Here is a 16,708-nt window from a genome sequence, read left to right on the forward strand (position 1 = left end):
AACAAGGTACAATGTTATAAGCGAAGTATCTCTATAATCAAGTCCTTAAAACGTCAGTAAGTCCTTAAACAACATCATGTATTTAATCAATTTTGCAACAAATTTACTAACAATTTTGTACAAATAAGCTTATCGATTAATATTTAGTTTTTTCAGTTCTGACACTCTACTAGTGTTAATGTTTGTTTGTCCTTCCATTTCAGAGCTTCGCTTTTATGGATGTTGTCATCCTTGTTAACTGCTTAACACACAAAATAGTTTTTAATACAATTTATTTTTCTTATCGTGTAATGACTAGAAGAAATATTATAAAAACATTGGTATTACAACATTATAAAACTATTAAAAAATATTATCAACAATAACCAAAACATTAAAATAATAACAACATTTTCGCCTTCATAGGAAATGAGTATTTTCTTCCTTTTTGGAAAAATATAAGCTTTTTTAGTAGGGGAGAAATATTTAATCAGTCCAAATAAATGATTATTAGGAGCATCAATGAACTACTTTATGTACAGTGGTTTTCTAATGGAACAAAAGTATTCCTTGATTTAACCCACTTACCATTGACAGAAATTTATACATAAGCAATATCTTATGTTCTTCATTGGCTAAGGGAGTTTTGCACAAGAAAAAAAAATTAGTAGTTTTCAACAAATTATGCCTCAAAAACCTGTTTCCCTCCCCATAGCATATGATTGTTTCTTGTACAAAACTCCCCAAGCAAATGAACAAATTAAGATATTGCTTTAAAATTTCTGTCAATGGTAAGTGGGTAAAATTAAACATTACTTTTGTTCCATTAAAAAACACACTGTATTTAAAATGAACTTTTTTGACTGATAAAAAAAGTTGAGGCTAAATTGTTTTTCTTTCAGAATTAACTCTTTAGGTTTCTTTTTTTTAGGGGAAAAAGTTGAAAAAATAAAATAAATTCTACCTATGAGATGAATTTTAGAGTTATAACTGTTTAAACTAATTAAGTTTGAAATGGCTATTGAAATAATATTATAACCTGGCACATTAATTCATTAAAACAGGCAGGGTTAGTGCATCCAAAGAAAAAAGTTTTAAAACAGAATGACATAGTTTCTAGTATGGCTTCGAAACTGATCAATATCCGGAAGATTAGGCATCGGTTCTCAGCAATACTGGAAAATCATGTACAGCATCGAATTAGAGACAAATTTTCACGAATATTAAAATAAAAAAAAACATGAAATTAATACCAGTATTGTTAACCTAAGCCTTCGGACCCTCGGGGCTAAAAATACTGGTTTTAATCTTATATTTGTTTTAATATCCGCGGAAAGCTGTATATAATACGATGCGATTAATAACTATTCTCTTAAGATGCCCTATCCTCATATTTTAAAATATTTGAGGGAACATCTTATGAAAAGTTTCTTAAAAGTTAAAAAAAAGTTTCACTTCATATTTTTAGAATCCAATCTTGAATTTATTCAATTATAAAAAGTGATGTATTAGGAATAATGATTTAGTAGGTTACTTTTCATAGATGTTCTCCTCTTAAGAAAATACAACCCTAATCTCTGACAAGAAGTTAGATCGGTAAATGTTTTGAGAAAAACTGTGTTTGTGTGGCAATTAGGTTGAGAGTTGTTTTGGCAAGAAACCTGCAGTTGGAATTTTAAAAAAAACATGGATTCAAAACTGATTAATATCAGCTGAATTAAAACCAGTTCTATCCCATATTGAAAAATCATACTTATACCGTATTATAGTCAGTTTCAAAGAATATTAAAATAAAATCATAATATTAAAACCAATTTTATTTTCACCGGCCTTTGGCCTCTCGTGGCTAACAAAACTGGTTTTAATCTTATAATTTTTCATCTTAATATCCGCGGAAAGCTGTCTACAATACGATACGATAAATAACTATTATAAAAATTTCTATTTCTAATTGTTAAAGAGTATTTGTTTTACAAAGGGGTGACTGTAGTCCATGATAATTCGTAAATCAAGTTATGAAGGACTCTTCTAAACTGGGCCCTTTCACTACGAGATACTTTCCCTGGAGGGCCAGGCTATTTCAACTTTTACTTATTCTAACCTAACATAAATTAATAGGATAGGTTGTGCCCCCTATCTTTTAGGGACTCTATCTTCAACGGGTTAAGATGTAGCATTAAATAGCCTAACCCCACCCCCCAAAACCTAATTCAAAAAATAAAATAGCCTAAACCCATCCCAAGACCTATGTGAAGCGTCCGCAAAAGGGAGAACTCAATCAATTCTGTAGTTATAAACAATAAAAACCTAGCTACTTTATATAATAGAATAAAAACTTGAAAAAAAAACACATACAATGGATTAGATCCTATATATTTAAATTGGGCCGCTTGTTTCCTCTTAATCAACGTTAATCTTTCTAAGATATTCCCACATAACTTGTTTGCGAAATCTCTAAAATAATCACCCCTAATTTAAAAAAGAAATAAATTCGTAGAATTCATAAGATAAAATATTCAATGAATTAACTATGTTATATAAAAATGAAACGAAATAGGCAAGTACTAAACTTAGTAATAAAAATAAAATAAACATTTTAAAAATGGAAGCCATCAGATAAATAAGGTAAAAATTAATATTTTCGTTGTAAGAAAGTGTCAACCAGGGCTCAAGTAACAAAAGTTGTGATTTTTTCATAAAATATGAAAATTACACTGCTAGCTTTTATTTAGATCAACGGAATCTGATTCTAGTAGCTGCGAACTTTCTGAATTATCTTTAGACAACTCTATCTCTTTTTTTAAGTCTTCAGTAGATTTCTCACTTGATTTTTCTACTAATTCTATTGAATTATCATCATCACAAGAATCTAATGTAACTTTTTCAAATGTTTCATTATGGTCTAAGTGATTCATAAGTATATTATCATCTGACACTGAGGGTTGGGAAAATTCTTCTAAATTATCATGTTTAATATTGTCTTCAACATTATCAATAGGTTTTAATAACTCATGATCATCATTTAAATTTGATATTTGTGATGATTTTAAATCTAAATTAGTTACTAGATCAGTATCAATGCTACTAGCACCTTCAAGCACTTCATGATTTATATCTAAATATTTTTCAGGTTCTGACTCTAAGACATTATTTTTGTCCTTTTCAATTTTATTTTGAATGCCCATATGTGAATCTTCATGTTTATTAACTACTTCAGCAATGCTTTCTTTGGTATCAACAGCTCTTTCAACATTAGATTCATAAGCATGTGATTCTTGGTCAACATGAACTTGATTCTCAGAATTTTCAGTATTATTTTGTCCAGCTATAGGTTGGCTGGGAGTTGAGTTATCTTCAACTGTGACATGCTCTGATGGATCTGTGGGAATTTCTTCGTTTGAATCATCAAGATTTACATCAAAGTTAAGTGGGTCATCAATGTTAAATCCTGTGGATTCCTCATTTTCTTCAGCAATCTAAAATTGGAATTCTAAGTTAATTTCACTTCAGCGCTTTAATACTAATTCATATAAATAAATATACTACTTAGTTGGAAAATTAAATAAAAATCACTTTTAGTCTGATTTGATTTCTAACCTTAACTTTTAGTAGTGATGTAATTAAGTTTAACAAGCCTATAACCTAACCTAATTGTAAACAAAATTGTTGTTCTCTGCCAGAGTCATAATTTCTTTATTATAATTTTCGCTAGCGAAAACTTTTGGACAAAAATCAATTGATATAGGTATTATTACTTGGATTTTACACCATATTTTTAAGTTCTGAACTAAAGAATAACTATTTTAGCAACCTAAATTGATTGACAATTTATCCCCTGTCATAATATCCACATATTTTCTATATCCGTAGTGAAATATTTACCTGTTCCGAGTAGTAAAAAGGAGTGTTGAGGTATGTTTTGATCCTATTAGGGATAGGTAGACTGGACAGGTGGTCTTTACGTACTAACTTCACAATCACATACCTAAAAATGACTCGTTTTAATACAAAACTAATCATATTTTTAAAAGCGAAGTTTTACTCTAATTAGAGTCAGTCCGTCCGTACTTAACGGACGTTAGCCCTTTTTGTAACTTTAGGCATGTTATCGATTGGCTTATCGATTTCAAACTTTGCATGAAAATTCTTATAACAGTTAGGTACCATTTAGCAAAGCAGATATTTAATTAAGTCCTAAAAATGTCAAACTTTGCATGAAGATTCTTATAACAGTTAGGTACCATTTAGCGAAGCATCTATTTAAGGGGGGGGGGCGTAATGACATTTATTCGTAATCCGTGAGCAAAATGGTCTAAATATTTAGCTAGACCCTTCAAACTTGGTATATAAGCCTAGTCCAATAGGTATTACATCTAAATGGCAAAAAAATCCAAAATTTTTTATTTTAAGTTTAGGTTAGGTAAGAAAAACCCTGCGGAAATGGGGTTTTTAGGCTTTTTTGATCTATTTTGATGTGGAAACTTACCTTAAATTGTTTTTTTCTTAGGGTTTTAACTTAAATACACTGTATCTATTCATATGGACATTATTTAAGATGATTCAGCAAGTCGGGGACCGACCCCAGAGGGCTAGGTGGGTGGCCCGCAGGGGTTAAGTGCATTTTTCCCAATACATATGTTGTGATACATCTAATTATAGGTTTTTTAGGTCAAGGAACTCAAATTTAGAGCTAAAATAAGCATTAGACTAATCTGAAGCTAGCCCCAGCGGGCTAGGTTGGTGGCCCGCAGGGGTTAAGTGCATTTTTTCTAATATATATCTTGTTATATATCAAAATATAGGTTTTTTAGGTCAAGAAACTCAAATTCTGAGCGAAAATTAGCATTAGACTAACCTGAAGCTAACCCCCCCGGGCTAGGTTGGTTTTCTGCAGGACTTAAGAGCATTTACCTAACCTAACCTAGAAACTTCCTTATAATTTTACTTGGTTTTTTTAAATAAACTTTGTCTATTAATGAGGACTTTATTTAAGATAATCCAACAAGTCGGGAACCGACCCCAGCGGGCTAGGTTGGTGGCCCGCAGGGGTTAAGTGCATTTTTTCCAATATATATCTTGTAATATATCAAAATATAGGTTTTTTAGGTCAAGAAACTCAAATTCTGAACGAAAATTAGCATTAGACTAACCTGAAGCTAACCCCCCCGGGCTAGGTTGGTTTTCTGCAGGGCTTAAGAGCATTTACCTAACCTAACCTAGAAACTTACTTATATTTTTACATATTTTTTCTTGAATAAACTTTGTCTATTATTGAGGAATTTATTTAAGATAATCCAGCAAGTCGGGGACCGACCCTGGCGGGCTAGGTTGGTGGCCCGCAGGGGTTAAGTGTATTTTTCCCAATATATATGCTGTGATACATCTAATTATAAGTTTTTTAGGTCAGTTAACTTAAATTCAGAGCTAGAATTAGCATAAGACTAATCTGAAGCTAGCCCCAGCAGGCTAGGGCGGTGGCCCGTAGGGGTTAAGTGCATTATTTTCCAATATACATCTTGTTATATATCAAAATATAGGTTTTTAAGGTTAAGAAACTCAAATTCAGAGCTAAAATTAGCATAAGACTTACCTGAAGCTAACCCCTGTGGGCTAGGTAGATCTTCTGCAGGGCTTAAGTGCATATTACCTAACCTAACCTAGAAACTTACTTATTTTTTGGTTTTTTCCTTGAATGAACTGTGTCTATGAATGAGGACATTATTTTAGATGATCCAGCAAGTTGGGGACCTCCTTGAGTCAGCCTCCTGTATGAAGAATCTTTTAAATGATGGCTTTAGGACTAAACACTGTGTATCTATGTAAAACCTAGCCCGCCTGGGTCAGTCCCCGACTTGCTGGATCCTCTTAAATAATGTTCTCATGAACAGTTTATTCAATTAAATAACCTTCAAAAAAGTAAGATTCTAGGTTAGGTTTGGTAAAATGCATTTAAGCCTTGCAGGCAACCCACCTAGCCCGCAGGGGCTAGCTTCAAATTAGTCTGATTCTATTATTAGCTCTAAATTTTAATTTCTGGACCTAAAAAACCTTTAATTTTATGTATGACAGCACATACTTTTTGAAAATGCACTTAACCCTGGCGGGCCACCCACCTAGCCTGCTAGGGTCGGTCGCTGACTTGCTTGATCATCTTAAATAATAAATAGACACAGTTTATTCCAGGTTAGGTTAGGTAAAATGCACTTAAGACTTGCAGGCATCCCACCTAGCCCGCTGGGGCTAGCTTCAGATTAGTCTGATACTTTTATTAGCTGTAAATTTGAGTTTCTTGACCTAAAAAACCTATAATTTGATGTATGATAACACATACTTTTTCTGAAAAATGCATTTAACCCCTGTGGGCTACCCAACTAGCCCGCTGGGGTCGGTCTTCGACTTGCTGGATCATCTGAAATAAGATCCTCATGAATGGACAGTTTATTTGAGAAACAAAACCTAAAAAAATAATATTAAATGTAAGTTTCTAGGTTAGGTTAGGTAAAATGCACTTAAGCCCTGTGGGCAACCCAACTAGCCCACTGGGGTTAGCTTAAGATTATTCTAATGCTTATTTTAGCTCTGAATTTGAGTTCTTGACCTTAAAAACCTATATTTTGATATATCACAAGATGTATTTTGGAAAATAATGCACTTAACCCCTGCAGGCCAGCCACCTAGCCCGCTGGGGCTAGCTTCAGATAAGTCGGTACTCAACTTTCTGGATCATTTTAAATAAAGTCCTCATTAATAGACCCAGTTTATACAAGAAAAAAACCTGTAAAAATTTAAGGAGTTTCTAGGTTAGGTTAGGTAAATGCCTTTAAGCCCTGCAGAAAACCAACCTAGCCCGGGGGGGGTTAGCTTCAGGTTAGTCTAATGCTAATTTTCGCTCAGAATTTGAGTTTCTTGACCTAAAAAACCTATATTTTGATATATTACAAGATATATATTGGAAAAAATGCACTTAACCCCTGCGGGCCACCAACCTAGCCCGCTGGGGTCGGTTCCCGACTTGTTGGATTATCTTAAATAAAGTCCTCATTAATAGACAAAGTTTATTAAAAAAATCCAAGTAAAATTATAAGTAAGTTTCTAGGTTAGGTTAGGTAAATGCTCTTAAGTCCTGCAGAAAACCAACCTAGCCCGGGGGGGTTAGCTTCAGGTTAGTCTAATGCTAATTTTCGCTCAGAATTTGAGTTTCTTGACCTAAAAAACCTATATTTTGATATATAACAAGATATATATTAGTAAAAATGCACTTAACCACTGCGGGCCACCAACCTAGCCCGCTGGGGCTAGCTTCAGATTAGTCTAATGCTTATTTTAGCTCTAAATTTGAGTTCCTTGACCTAAAAAACCTATAATTAGATGTATCACAACATATGTATTGGGAAAAATGCACTTAACCCCTGCGGGCCACCCACCTAGCCCTCTGGGGTCGGTCCCCGACTTGCTGAATCATCTTAAATAATGTCCATATGAATAGATACAGTGTATTTAAGTTAAAACCCTAAGAAAAAACAATTTAAGGTAAGTTTCCAAATCAAAATAGACCAAAAAAAGCCTAAAAACCCCATTTCCGCAGGGTTTTTCTTACCTAACCTAACCTTAAAATAAAAAATTTTGGATTTTTTTTCCATTTAGATGTAATACCTATAGGACTAGGCTTATATACTAAGTTTGAAGGGTCTAGCTAAATTTTTAGACCATTTTGCTCACGGATTACGAATAAATGTCATTACGCCCCCCCCCCTTAAGTCCTAAAAATATAAGGGGGGGGTTTTTAATGCAACCATCTCGTAATCAGTGAGCAAATGGCACTTAGAATTCGAATTTCGAGCTGAAATTTTGCATGGGTAATCCTTGGTAGGTCTATTTTCCCTAAATCGAACAAAAAGTTGGAAAAGTAACGGCTGGCGGCTGCAGCTCAGCCGTTTAGCCGTTTTTGGCCTATTTTTAGGGCAAATTCATCATTATTTACGTAGGAATCAACTTTTTAAAGCATAGTTTTGGTTTAATTCATATTAAATGATAGCAATAACCATTTTTTAAATTTCTAGTACCAGCTGCTAAACGGCTAGAACCGGCTGAAAACGGCTGGGGGCGGCCAAGAGTATGAAGAGTAGATAGGGCTTGTGACATGTCTAGGGGTAGGTTTTTATGGGTGCTGAGCTCAAAAATACTACTAAAAATAGTGACGGCCAATCCATATGGCAGCTGGGTAACAGCTGCAGCTCAGCTGCGAGCGGCCAAGAGTAGAATGAGTAGATAGGGCTTGTGACGTGTCTACGGGTAGGTTTTTATGGGTGCTGAGCTCAAAAATGCTACCAAAAATTGTGGCAGCCCATCCATGTGGCAGCTGGGTAACGGCGGCAGCTCAGCTGGGAGAGGCCAAGAGTAGAATGAGTACATAGGGCATGTGACATGTCCAGGGTTAGGTTTTTATGGGTGCTGAACTCAAAAATGCTTCTAAAAATAGTTTCGGCCAATCCCTATGGCAGTTAAGTAATAGCTGCTGTTCAGCTGCGAGCGGCTAAGAGTAGAATGATTAGATAGGGCTTGTGACGTGTCTAGAGGTAGGTTTTTATGGGTGCTGAGCTCAAAAATGGTACCAAAAATAGTAGCAGCCCATCCACATGGCAGCTGGGTAACGGCCGAAGCTCAGCTGCGAGCGGTCAAGAGTAGAATGAGTAGATAGGGCTTATGACGTGTCTAGTGGTAAGTTTTAATGGGTGCTGAGCTCAAAAATGGTACCAAAAATAGTGGCGGCCAATCTATATGGCATCTGAGCAACAGCTGCAGCTCAGATGGGAGCGGCCAAGAGTAAAATGAGTACATAGGGCTTGTGACGTGTCTTGGGGTAAGTTTTTTGGGTACTGAGCTCAAAAATGCTCCCAAAAATAGTGACGACCCATCCATATGGCAGCTGGGTAACGGCTGCAGCTCAGCTGGGGGAGGCTAAGAGTAGAATGAGTAGATAGGGCTTGTGGGCTGTAGCTGTTACCCAGCTGCCATATGGATGAGCCGCCACTATTATTGGTAGTATTTTGAGCTCAGCACTCAAAAATACCTACCCCTGGACACGTCACAAGCCCTATGTACTCATTCTACTTTCGGCCGCTCCCAGCTGAGCTGCTGCCGTTACCCAGCGGCCACATGGATGGGTCACCACTATTTTTGGTAGCATTTTGAGCTCAGCACTCATAAAAACCTACCCTAAGACACATCACAAGCCCTATCTACTCATTCTACTCTTGGCCGCTCCTAGCTGAGCTGTAGCTGTTACTCAGCTGCCATATGTGGATTGGTCGCCACTATTTTTAGTAGCATATTTGAGCTCAACACCCATAAAAACCTACCCCGAGACACCTCACAAGCTCTATCTACTCATTATACTCTTGTTGGCGCGCAGCTGAGCTGCAGCTGTTACCCAGCTGCAATGTGGATGGGTCGCCACTATTTTTGATACCATTTTTGAGCTCAGCACCCATGAAAACCTACCCCTAGACACATCACAAGCCTTATCTACTCATTCTACTCTTGGCCACTCGCAGCTGAGCTGCAGCTGTTACTCAGCTACCATATGGATGGGTCGCCACTATTTTTTGTAGCATTTTTGAGCTCAGCACCCATGAAAACCTACCCCTAGACATGTCACATGCCCTATGTACTTATTCTACTCTTGGCCTCTACCAGCTGAGCTTCGGCCGTTACCCAGCTGCCATATGGATGGGCTGCCACTATTTTTGGTACCATTTTTGAGCTCAGCACCCATAAAAACCTACCTCTAGACACGTGACAAGCCCTATCTAATCATTCTACTCTTAGCCGCTCGCAGCTGAGCAGCAGCTATTACTTAACTGCCATAGGGATTGGCCGAAACTATTTTTAGAAGCATTTTTGTGTTCAGCACCCATAAAAACCTAATCCTGGACACGTCACATGCCTCAAGTACTCATTCTACTCTTGGCCTATCTCGTCTGAGCTGCAGCCATTACCCAGCTGAGCTGCGTCCATTACCCAGCTGATATGTGGATGGGCCTCCACTATTTTTGTTAGCATTTTTGAGCTCAGCACCTATAAAAATCTACCCCTAGACATGTCACAAGCCCTATCTACTCATTCTACTCTTGGCCGCTCGCAGCTGAGCTGCAGCTGTTACCCAGCTGCCATATGGATTGGCCGTCACTATTTTTAGTAGCATTTTTGAGCTCAGCACCCATAGAAACCTACCCCTAGACATGTCACAAGCCCTATCTACCCTTTATACTCTTGGCGGCTCCCAGCCGTTTTCAGCCGGTTCTAGCCGTTTAGCAGCTGGTACTAAAAATTTTAAAAAATGGTTATTGTTATCATTTAACATGAATTAAACCAGAAATATGTTTTAAAAAGTTGATTCCTACGTAGTTAATGATGAATTTGCCCTAAAAATAGGCAAAAAACGGCTAAACGGCTGAGCTGCCAGCCGCCAGCCGTTACTTTTCCAACTTTTTGTTCGATTTAGGGAAAATAGACCTATCAAGGATTACTCATGCAAAATTTCTGATCGAAATTCGAATTCTAAGTGCCATTTGCTCACTGATTACGAGATGGTTGCATTAAAAACCCCCCCCTTATGTCCTTTAAACAGTATCAAGTAGGTAGGTATATAACTGTTTGCAACAAATTTACGTGAAATTTTGTTAATACTTTACATTTATATTCAGTTCTGATACTTTACATGAGTTAATATTCGTTTGTCCTACCGTTTCTGAGCTTCGCTTTTATGGATGTTGTCATCCTTGTTAGGTAACCAATCACTTTTCATTATAGATTATTAGTTGTATATAATACTGATTAGTAAATAGAAACACTAGAGTTATTAATGATTTCTATAGAAAGATAATTAATCTATTTGAAACTAATCTTCATGTTTGGTAACAGAATTATTAGTAATAATTATGTACTGCTCATGTACTGCTGTATCATCAGAGACTTAGTTTTTACTCTATAATTCACTTTGTCTGTCCTTCCGTCAGTAACGCTATATGGAAAATAAAAATTTGATTTTCTCTAACGCTATTCAAGATATACAGCTAAACATTTTCGTGTGAAGATTCCTATACCAATGCGCATAAAGTATATAATTTACTTGGTTCGTCGGTCTGTCAGTCATGCAACAAAAAAATATTAAAATAAAAATGTAGTGAAAAATTACGTGATTTTTATCCAATAAAATTCTTTATTTATGATAACAACTTAACATCTGTTCTATATCCGTATTTTCACCGTAGTTTCTTTGTGCTTTGCTACTTTTTGATGCTGTCATCCTTGTTTCACATTATCAATATACAAACTGCATGCTACTAATTGCTCTTTTAGAAAAGGAATCAGTTTTTTTTAAAAACTAGGTATGAATTTTATTTGATTTTCTTAACGTGTTTCGGTACACGGGCTGACGTGGCCGTATATGAGATTTTAAAGTGCAGAAGCACAATTATCCTCACTACTTCCCGCATGAACAAACGCAAGTGCAGTTACAAATGGTGTATTTATTGACAATACCACCATGAAACGGTGGGCACTGAAACAAAAATAACAAAATACATAACGCTTTACTTATTACTAGCGGGTTCGCCCTCTAGAGGGTTCTAGGGGCACTTGAGGAGGGGGGAGTTGAATCCCAAAACCCGATTTTTTTATTTTAGATTAAAAAGAATTGATTTAGTTTTATTATGGTCGATTTCTTTTGGATGGTGGTGGTACCCTCCCCCAAAATAGTTATAAACCTTCCCAGGACCTATGAGATGCTACTCTGTTAAGGAGAACCCGCTGGGTTCAGCGGTTAGCGAGATCCTTCGATACAGACACACAGACAGACAAACATCCTGTTACTTTATTATAAGGATTTGTCATAAAACTATTGATCTAAGAGCATTTAAGATATTCTGTTCCTAACAAGGAAAACTGAGCTATCCGTAGGTATTTCTTTCATTTTCTTTATTATTATTCATATTTTGTAATCTTGGAAAAGGAAAGGTATACACAAATAAATTAAAAGAACAACATGATCAATTAATATATCAAAAAAAATTAACATTTGAACATTTATGAATTACTCCCCAATTTGAAAAAAGATTTTTTATGAAATAGAATCTTACTTTTTAACGCATTTTTTTTCTTATCAATCATTTTTCTTAATTGATATCCACCGTCGCAGTGTTAGTAATAATATAGTAATTAGTTTGTGTATAGAAATTGTATACTATACAACATTTACTTCACATAATTATTAGTAGTGAAGCTACTCTATAATATAGTAATTAGTTTGTGTATAGAAATTGTATACTATACAACATTTACTTCACATAATTATTAGTAGTGAAGCTACTCTATAATATAGTAATTAGTTTGTGTATAGAAATTGTATACTATACAACATTTACTTCACATAATTATTAGTAGTGAAGCTACTCTATAATATAGTAATTAGTTTGTGTATAGAAATTGTATACTATACAACATTTACTTCACATAATTATTAGTAGCGAAGCTACTCTATAATTCTGAATGTCCGTGTGTCAGAGACAACGTGATTTTTTCGGCTCCTATAAAAAATAGAAGTCAAAACTTTATGATAACATTTTTATTATTAAGGAGCTTAATTAACTATAAAACAACCATGGCAGTCGGACTACTAGTACGTATTCACATCCACAATTCTTTTGTGCTTCGCTTCTAATGGATGTTGTTATCCTTGTTATTTTATACATACTCATACACAAAATTATAACACAAGTTAAACAGAGTTCGTTTCTAAAATTAGTTCAGACGCTTTTTGTAACAACCAGAAATTGTTTCATGTCGCTTCAATATTTGAATTATTAGAATTTCTTAAAATAAAAGCTTTATATAACAGAAACAGGATGTCTGTCAATCTGTAGCATAAGATCTCGCGAGTAGCCGAACCGATATGGTTCTCCTATACAGTAAGCATTTCATTGGTCTAGGAAAGGTTTATAACAAATTTGGGGAAAAGTATCTCCACCCTCCCACCCTTAGATAACAAATCCCCCATTTTTAAAATTTTTTCTTTTTTATACTAAACCCCTTCCCTTCTTCCAAGTATCCCTAGAGGCCTTTAGGTGAGTAGTTAAAGTATTTGCTATCTTATTAATTTTAAGAGTAAATGCATGTAAATTTGATGGTTAGAAACGCCCCACTCTAACGATTTATCTTAATAACTACATAAGGTTTTTACCTGCAAAGATGCTGGAGGCTTTGTACCCGCTTGAACCTGGAGACAGGATGTAGCAGCTGTACCCGCATTGGTCCCAGGACAGGACGCCTGTGCAGGAAGAACAGATACCGTCCTGACCTCGAGTGCTCCACCGCATTCTCTATAAAGTCCACAATGGTCGTGCTCTTGAACTTTGTAAAGCTTCCAAAACTAAAGTTGCCTGAAAAAGAAAATATTTTCATAAATACAAGGATGACAACATCCGATAAAGCGAAGCACAATATATTTATAATTTATAAATTACTAGCGGCTACCCCTCTAGCATCTAGCGGTCTCTTGTCTTCAAAAGGAGGAAGTGAAAGAAAAACAGCTTAAAACCATCCAAGGACCCATATAAAGCTTCACCATATCGGTTATGCGGTTAGCAAGATCCTTCGCTAAAGACAAAAAAAGCATACTACTTTATATAATAGGATACCAAACTAAAACAGGAATCATATTCATCATGGCAAGTTTGAAATCGATAGGTTTATTTTTAAGGACGGACGAACGGATAGACTGAACCCCAAATATTAAAAAATAATAATTCTTGTTATTGTCAAAATTCACGTAAATACAACCTTACTATCCACCAGTATCTACCAGACATTTTTTTTATAACGTGGGAGGTAGATTGTGCTAAAATTCCGTAAAGGTGTGAGTTTTACTTTTAAGGCTTAAAAACAGTAGTAGAACGATAAAATTTATTTTAACTCAAAATTTGTTTGTCTATAGTTCTTTTCACTAAGAAATACGCATATTTAGTGAATATTATAGTTCTACTACTGTTTTTAAGCCTTACAACTCACACCTTTACGGAATTTTAGCAAAACCTACCTCCCCCCTTTCTATCCTTACTAAACTGTAAAATGTAAGAGTCGATGCTGCTCAGATAAAACTCAGATAAAATATTGAATCAAAGTATTGATATGTCTTTAAAAGAATTATAAGATATAGAGAACTAATGTCCTTGAATCAAAATTGGTATAGCAAAAAGAGACATTTGATGCTTCCTAAAAAAAACTACTCATCTTATGGGCTTCTACCTTTATAAAACAAAAAAAATTTGATAACATAAAGATATAAATCCCATGAAACACAAGAATCCAAAAATGAAAATCTAAAAGTCTAATATAAACTCTCTAATAGCAAATAATATATAAATCTCAGTTTCCATTCAATACATTCCAGGGAAGGATATTTCATCCAAAGAAACAGTATTTGCCTCCAGATTTTCTGCCAATCAACAAATCTCTAACAATCTGAGACAATCATAATAGCTTTAACAGCAAGTTGTTTTAGGATAGGGAGGGGACATTGTACTGTTTATTACACTAGTCCCCAAAGTCTTGTAATGACGTTTTCATATTCGTAGGCTTAACAACTTTGGGGACTTATATTAAATGTTGATTGGTTGATTTATTTTAAGTTGATTGTCCAAATGTTTCAACGACTAATTGGAATCTACAGAAGGGGTAATTTCGTGTATCTCATCATTATGGATATACATCAATTTATCGGCGATTGTCTTATCCCTTTAGATCAATGTTTTTAAGAACTGCACTTTTTGGATTGTGAACTTTTAAGAGACCAAAAATTTTTCAAAATGAAATATCCCTGGCTGAATAAATCTATTTTTTGGCAGATTTTCCTTGAAATGTGAGTTTCCTAGTCTAAGTCTAGTCTGATTCTAAAAATGGGGAGAGAACACTTTTTAAACCAATATTTTAATAGTTATTACTCGTATCGTATTATAGATAACTTTCCGTGGATACTTACATGAAAAATTATAAGATTAAAACAAGTTAAGTTAACCCCGTGGGAATAAATAGGGAATTAAGAAGTCCGCACGACATTAAAAAAGGTTAAAATTTTATGTATTAATTTTTCAAATCAAAATATCGTTAGCTTAATGGATTTATTAATATTTGGATCTTACGTCAGTGAAACTTGTAGCTGGCTAAATAACGATCCTCGCATCCACCCTCTTTACCCCATCCCCTCCGCTCCTACTGGACGAAGGAACTGACCAATAAAGAAAGTCCATGTTAGCAACCTAAATTGACGACAATTTTTCCCCTATCATAATTTCCATGTAGCTTTTTATGTTCCCTTTTTATAGACTAGCGGCTACGTCCCTAGAGGCCTCTAGGGGGAGTTAAATCGTAAACACATTTTTATTTTAGTTTTTTTGAGTGGGGGGGGGGGAGCGACTCCCCCATCCCAAACCCAATTTTTATTTTAGATTTTATTAAAGTAAAAAAAAATAGGGGGGGAAATTTTCCCTTGGGTGATTTCTCTATGGTGAGGGTGGTACACTCCCCCCAAATAGTTATAAACCTTCCCGGGACCTATGAGAAGCTACCCTGTAAAGGAAAACCCGATCGGTTCAGCGGTTAACGAGATCCTTCGGTACAAACAGACAGACAGACTCACATCCTCTTACATGAAGTTGTTCTTGATTGATTTGAAAAACCCAGACACATGGATTTACAATAAATCCAGAAGCAAAAGTTTGACAAAATACTTGCAAATAAAAAGGAGGAAAAGAAAAATATTGTGTCTAAAGAAATAAGTATTAAAATATCCTAATATATGTATCAAGTTGTAAGCTTTTTTGTAAGTAGCGAAGGATCTTCGTAACCGCTGAACCGATATGGTCTTCATGTTATGGGTTTAGGCTATTTTATTTTTATATTTAAGTCTGAGATGGTTTTAGGCTATTCCATTTTCAGATTTAAGTCTTGAGATGATTTTAAGCCAATTTTCTAGCACTTACTATACCTTCGAATATAGAGCACATAACTATAACTATTTTGGGGTCGGGAATCGCCACCATCCCATTAAAAAATGACAATCCGGGACCCCCGATTTTTTTACTTCTTTTTAAAGCTAGAATTGAAAATAAGGTCAACAGCCAGCCACCTCACCCTCGAGAACCCCAGGAGGGCTCTAGGGGCGTAGCCGCTAGTTTATGAAAAGGTAACATTTTCTTCTAAATCTTAAAAATGTGGTATAACCAGAAGGAATAAAACAATCCAATTCATTGCCTCAACAGGTTGCAAGATCCTAAGCTTCAAATAGACATGCATGATTCATCTACTTTTATTATAGACAATAAACTGCAATATTATTGTTTATTTCAAGTTTCTGGTAAAGGTTTAATTTAATTAACTTATAGATATTCCCTTCTTATTAACAAAAATACTCAAGGAGAACTGTACAAAAAAATGCTAGATGACATTATTTTGTTTTCATACTAGTTTTATAATTTTACTTATCCCAGACCAATTCTACGTCATCATATTTATTTTGAAAAAACAAGGATGACAACATTCATGAATGCATACTCATAGTCTGACAAGAAAGAAAAGCGAACATTAACAATGCTAAGTTATAACTGATTCAATATCCAAGATTATTTAGAAGTTCGAACAAAAAATCCGTAGAAATCTATCCCAAAATTACTTT

General features: G+C 35.1%; 1 protein-coding gene across 4 annotated transcripts in view; it reads right to left on the minus strand.

Moving 5' to 3' along the window:
- Positions 1 to 255: 255 nt before the first annotated feature.
- LOC145321648 (uncharacterized) overlaps positions 256 to 16,708 on the minus strand; it is a 30,071-nt gene continuing 13,618 nt past the window's right edge. Inside the window, exons 9-12 of one of the 4 annotated variants that reach the window (XR_013880356.1) lie at positions 13,220 to 13,418; positions 3,862 to 3,964; positions 1,887 to 3,455; positions 256 to 1,731 (exon numbers count right to left, since the gene is read on the minus strand). Coding sequence is in view for 1 of the 4 variants with exons in the window: in XM_080163138.1 (XP_080019264.1) it covers positions 2,697 to 3,455; positions 3,862 to 3,964; positions 13,220 to 13,418 (1,061 nt within the window). In the remaining 3 variants the exon portion in view is untranslated. Of the gene's footprint in view, positions 3,456 to 3,861; positions 3,965 to 13,219; positions 13,419 to 16,708 lie in introns of all 4 variants that reach the window. The other 3 variants (XR_013880355.1, XR_013880354.1, XM_080163138.1) reach the window with 3 other exon arrangements.

This window comes from Acartia tonsa, chromosome 6, assembly GCF_053477335.1.
Source record: "Acartia tonsa isolate MP-2025a chromosome 6, ASM5347733v1, whole genome shotgun sequence".
NCBI classification, from domain to species: Eukaryota; Metazoa; Arthropoda; class Copepoda; order Calanoida; family Acartiidae; genus Acartia; species Acartia tonsa.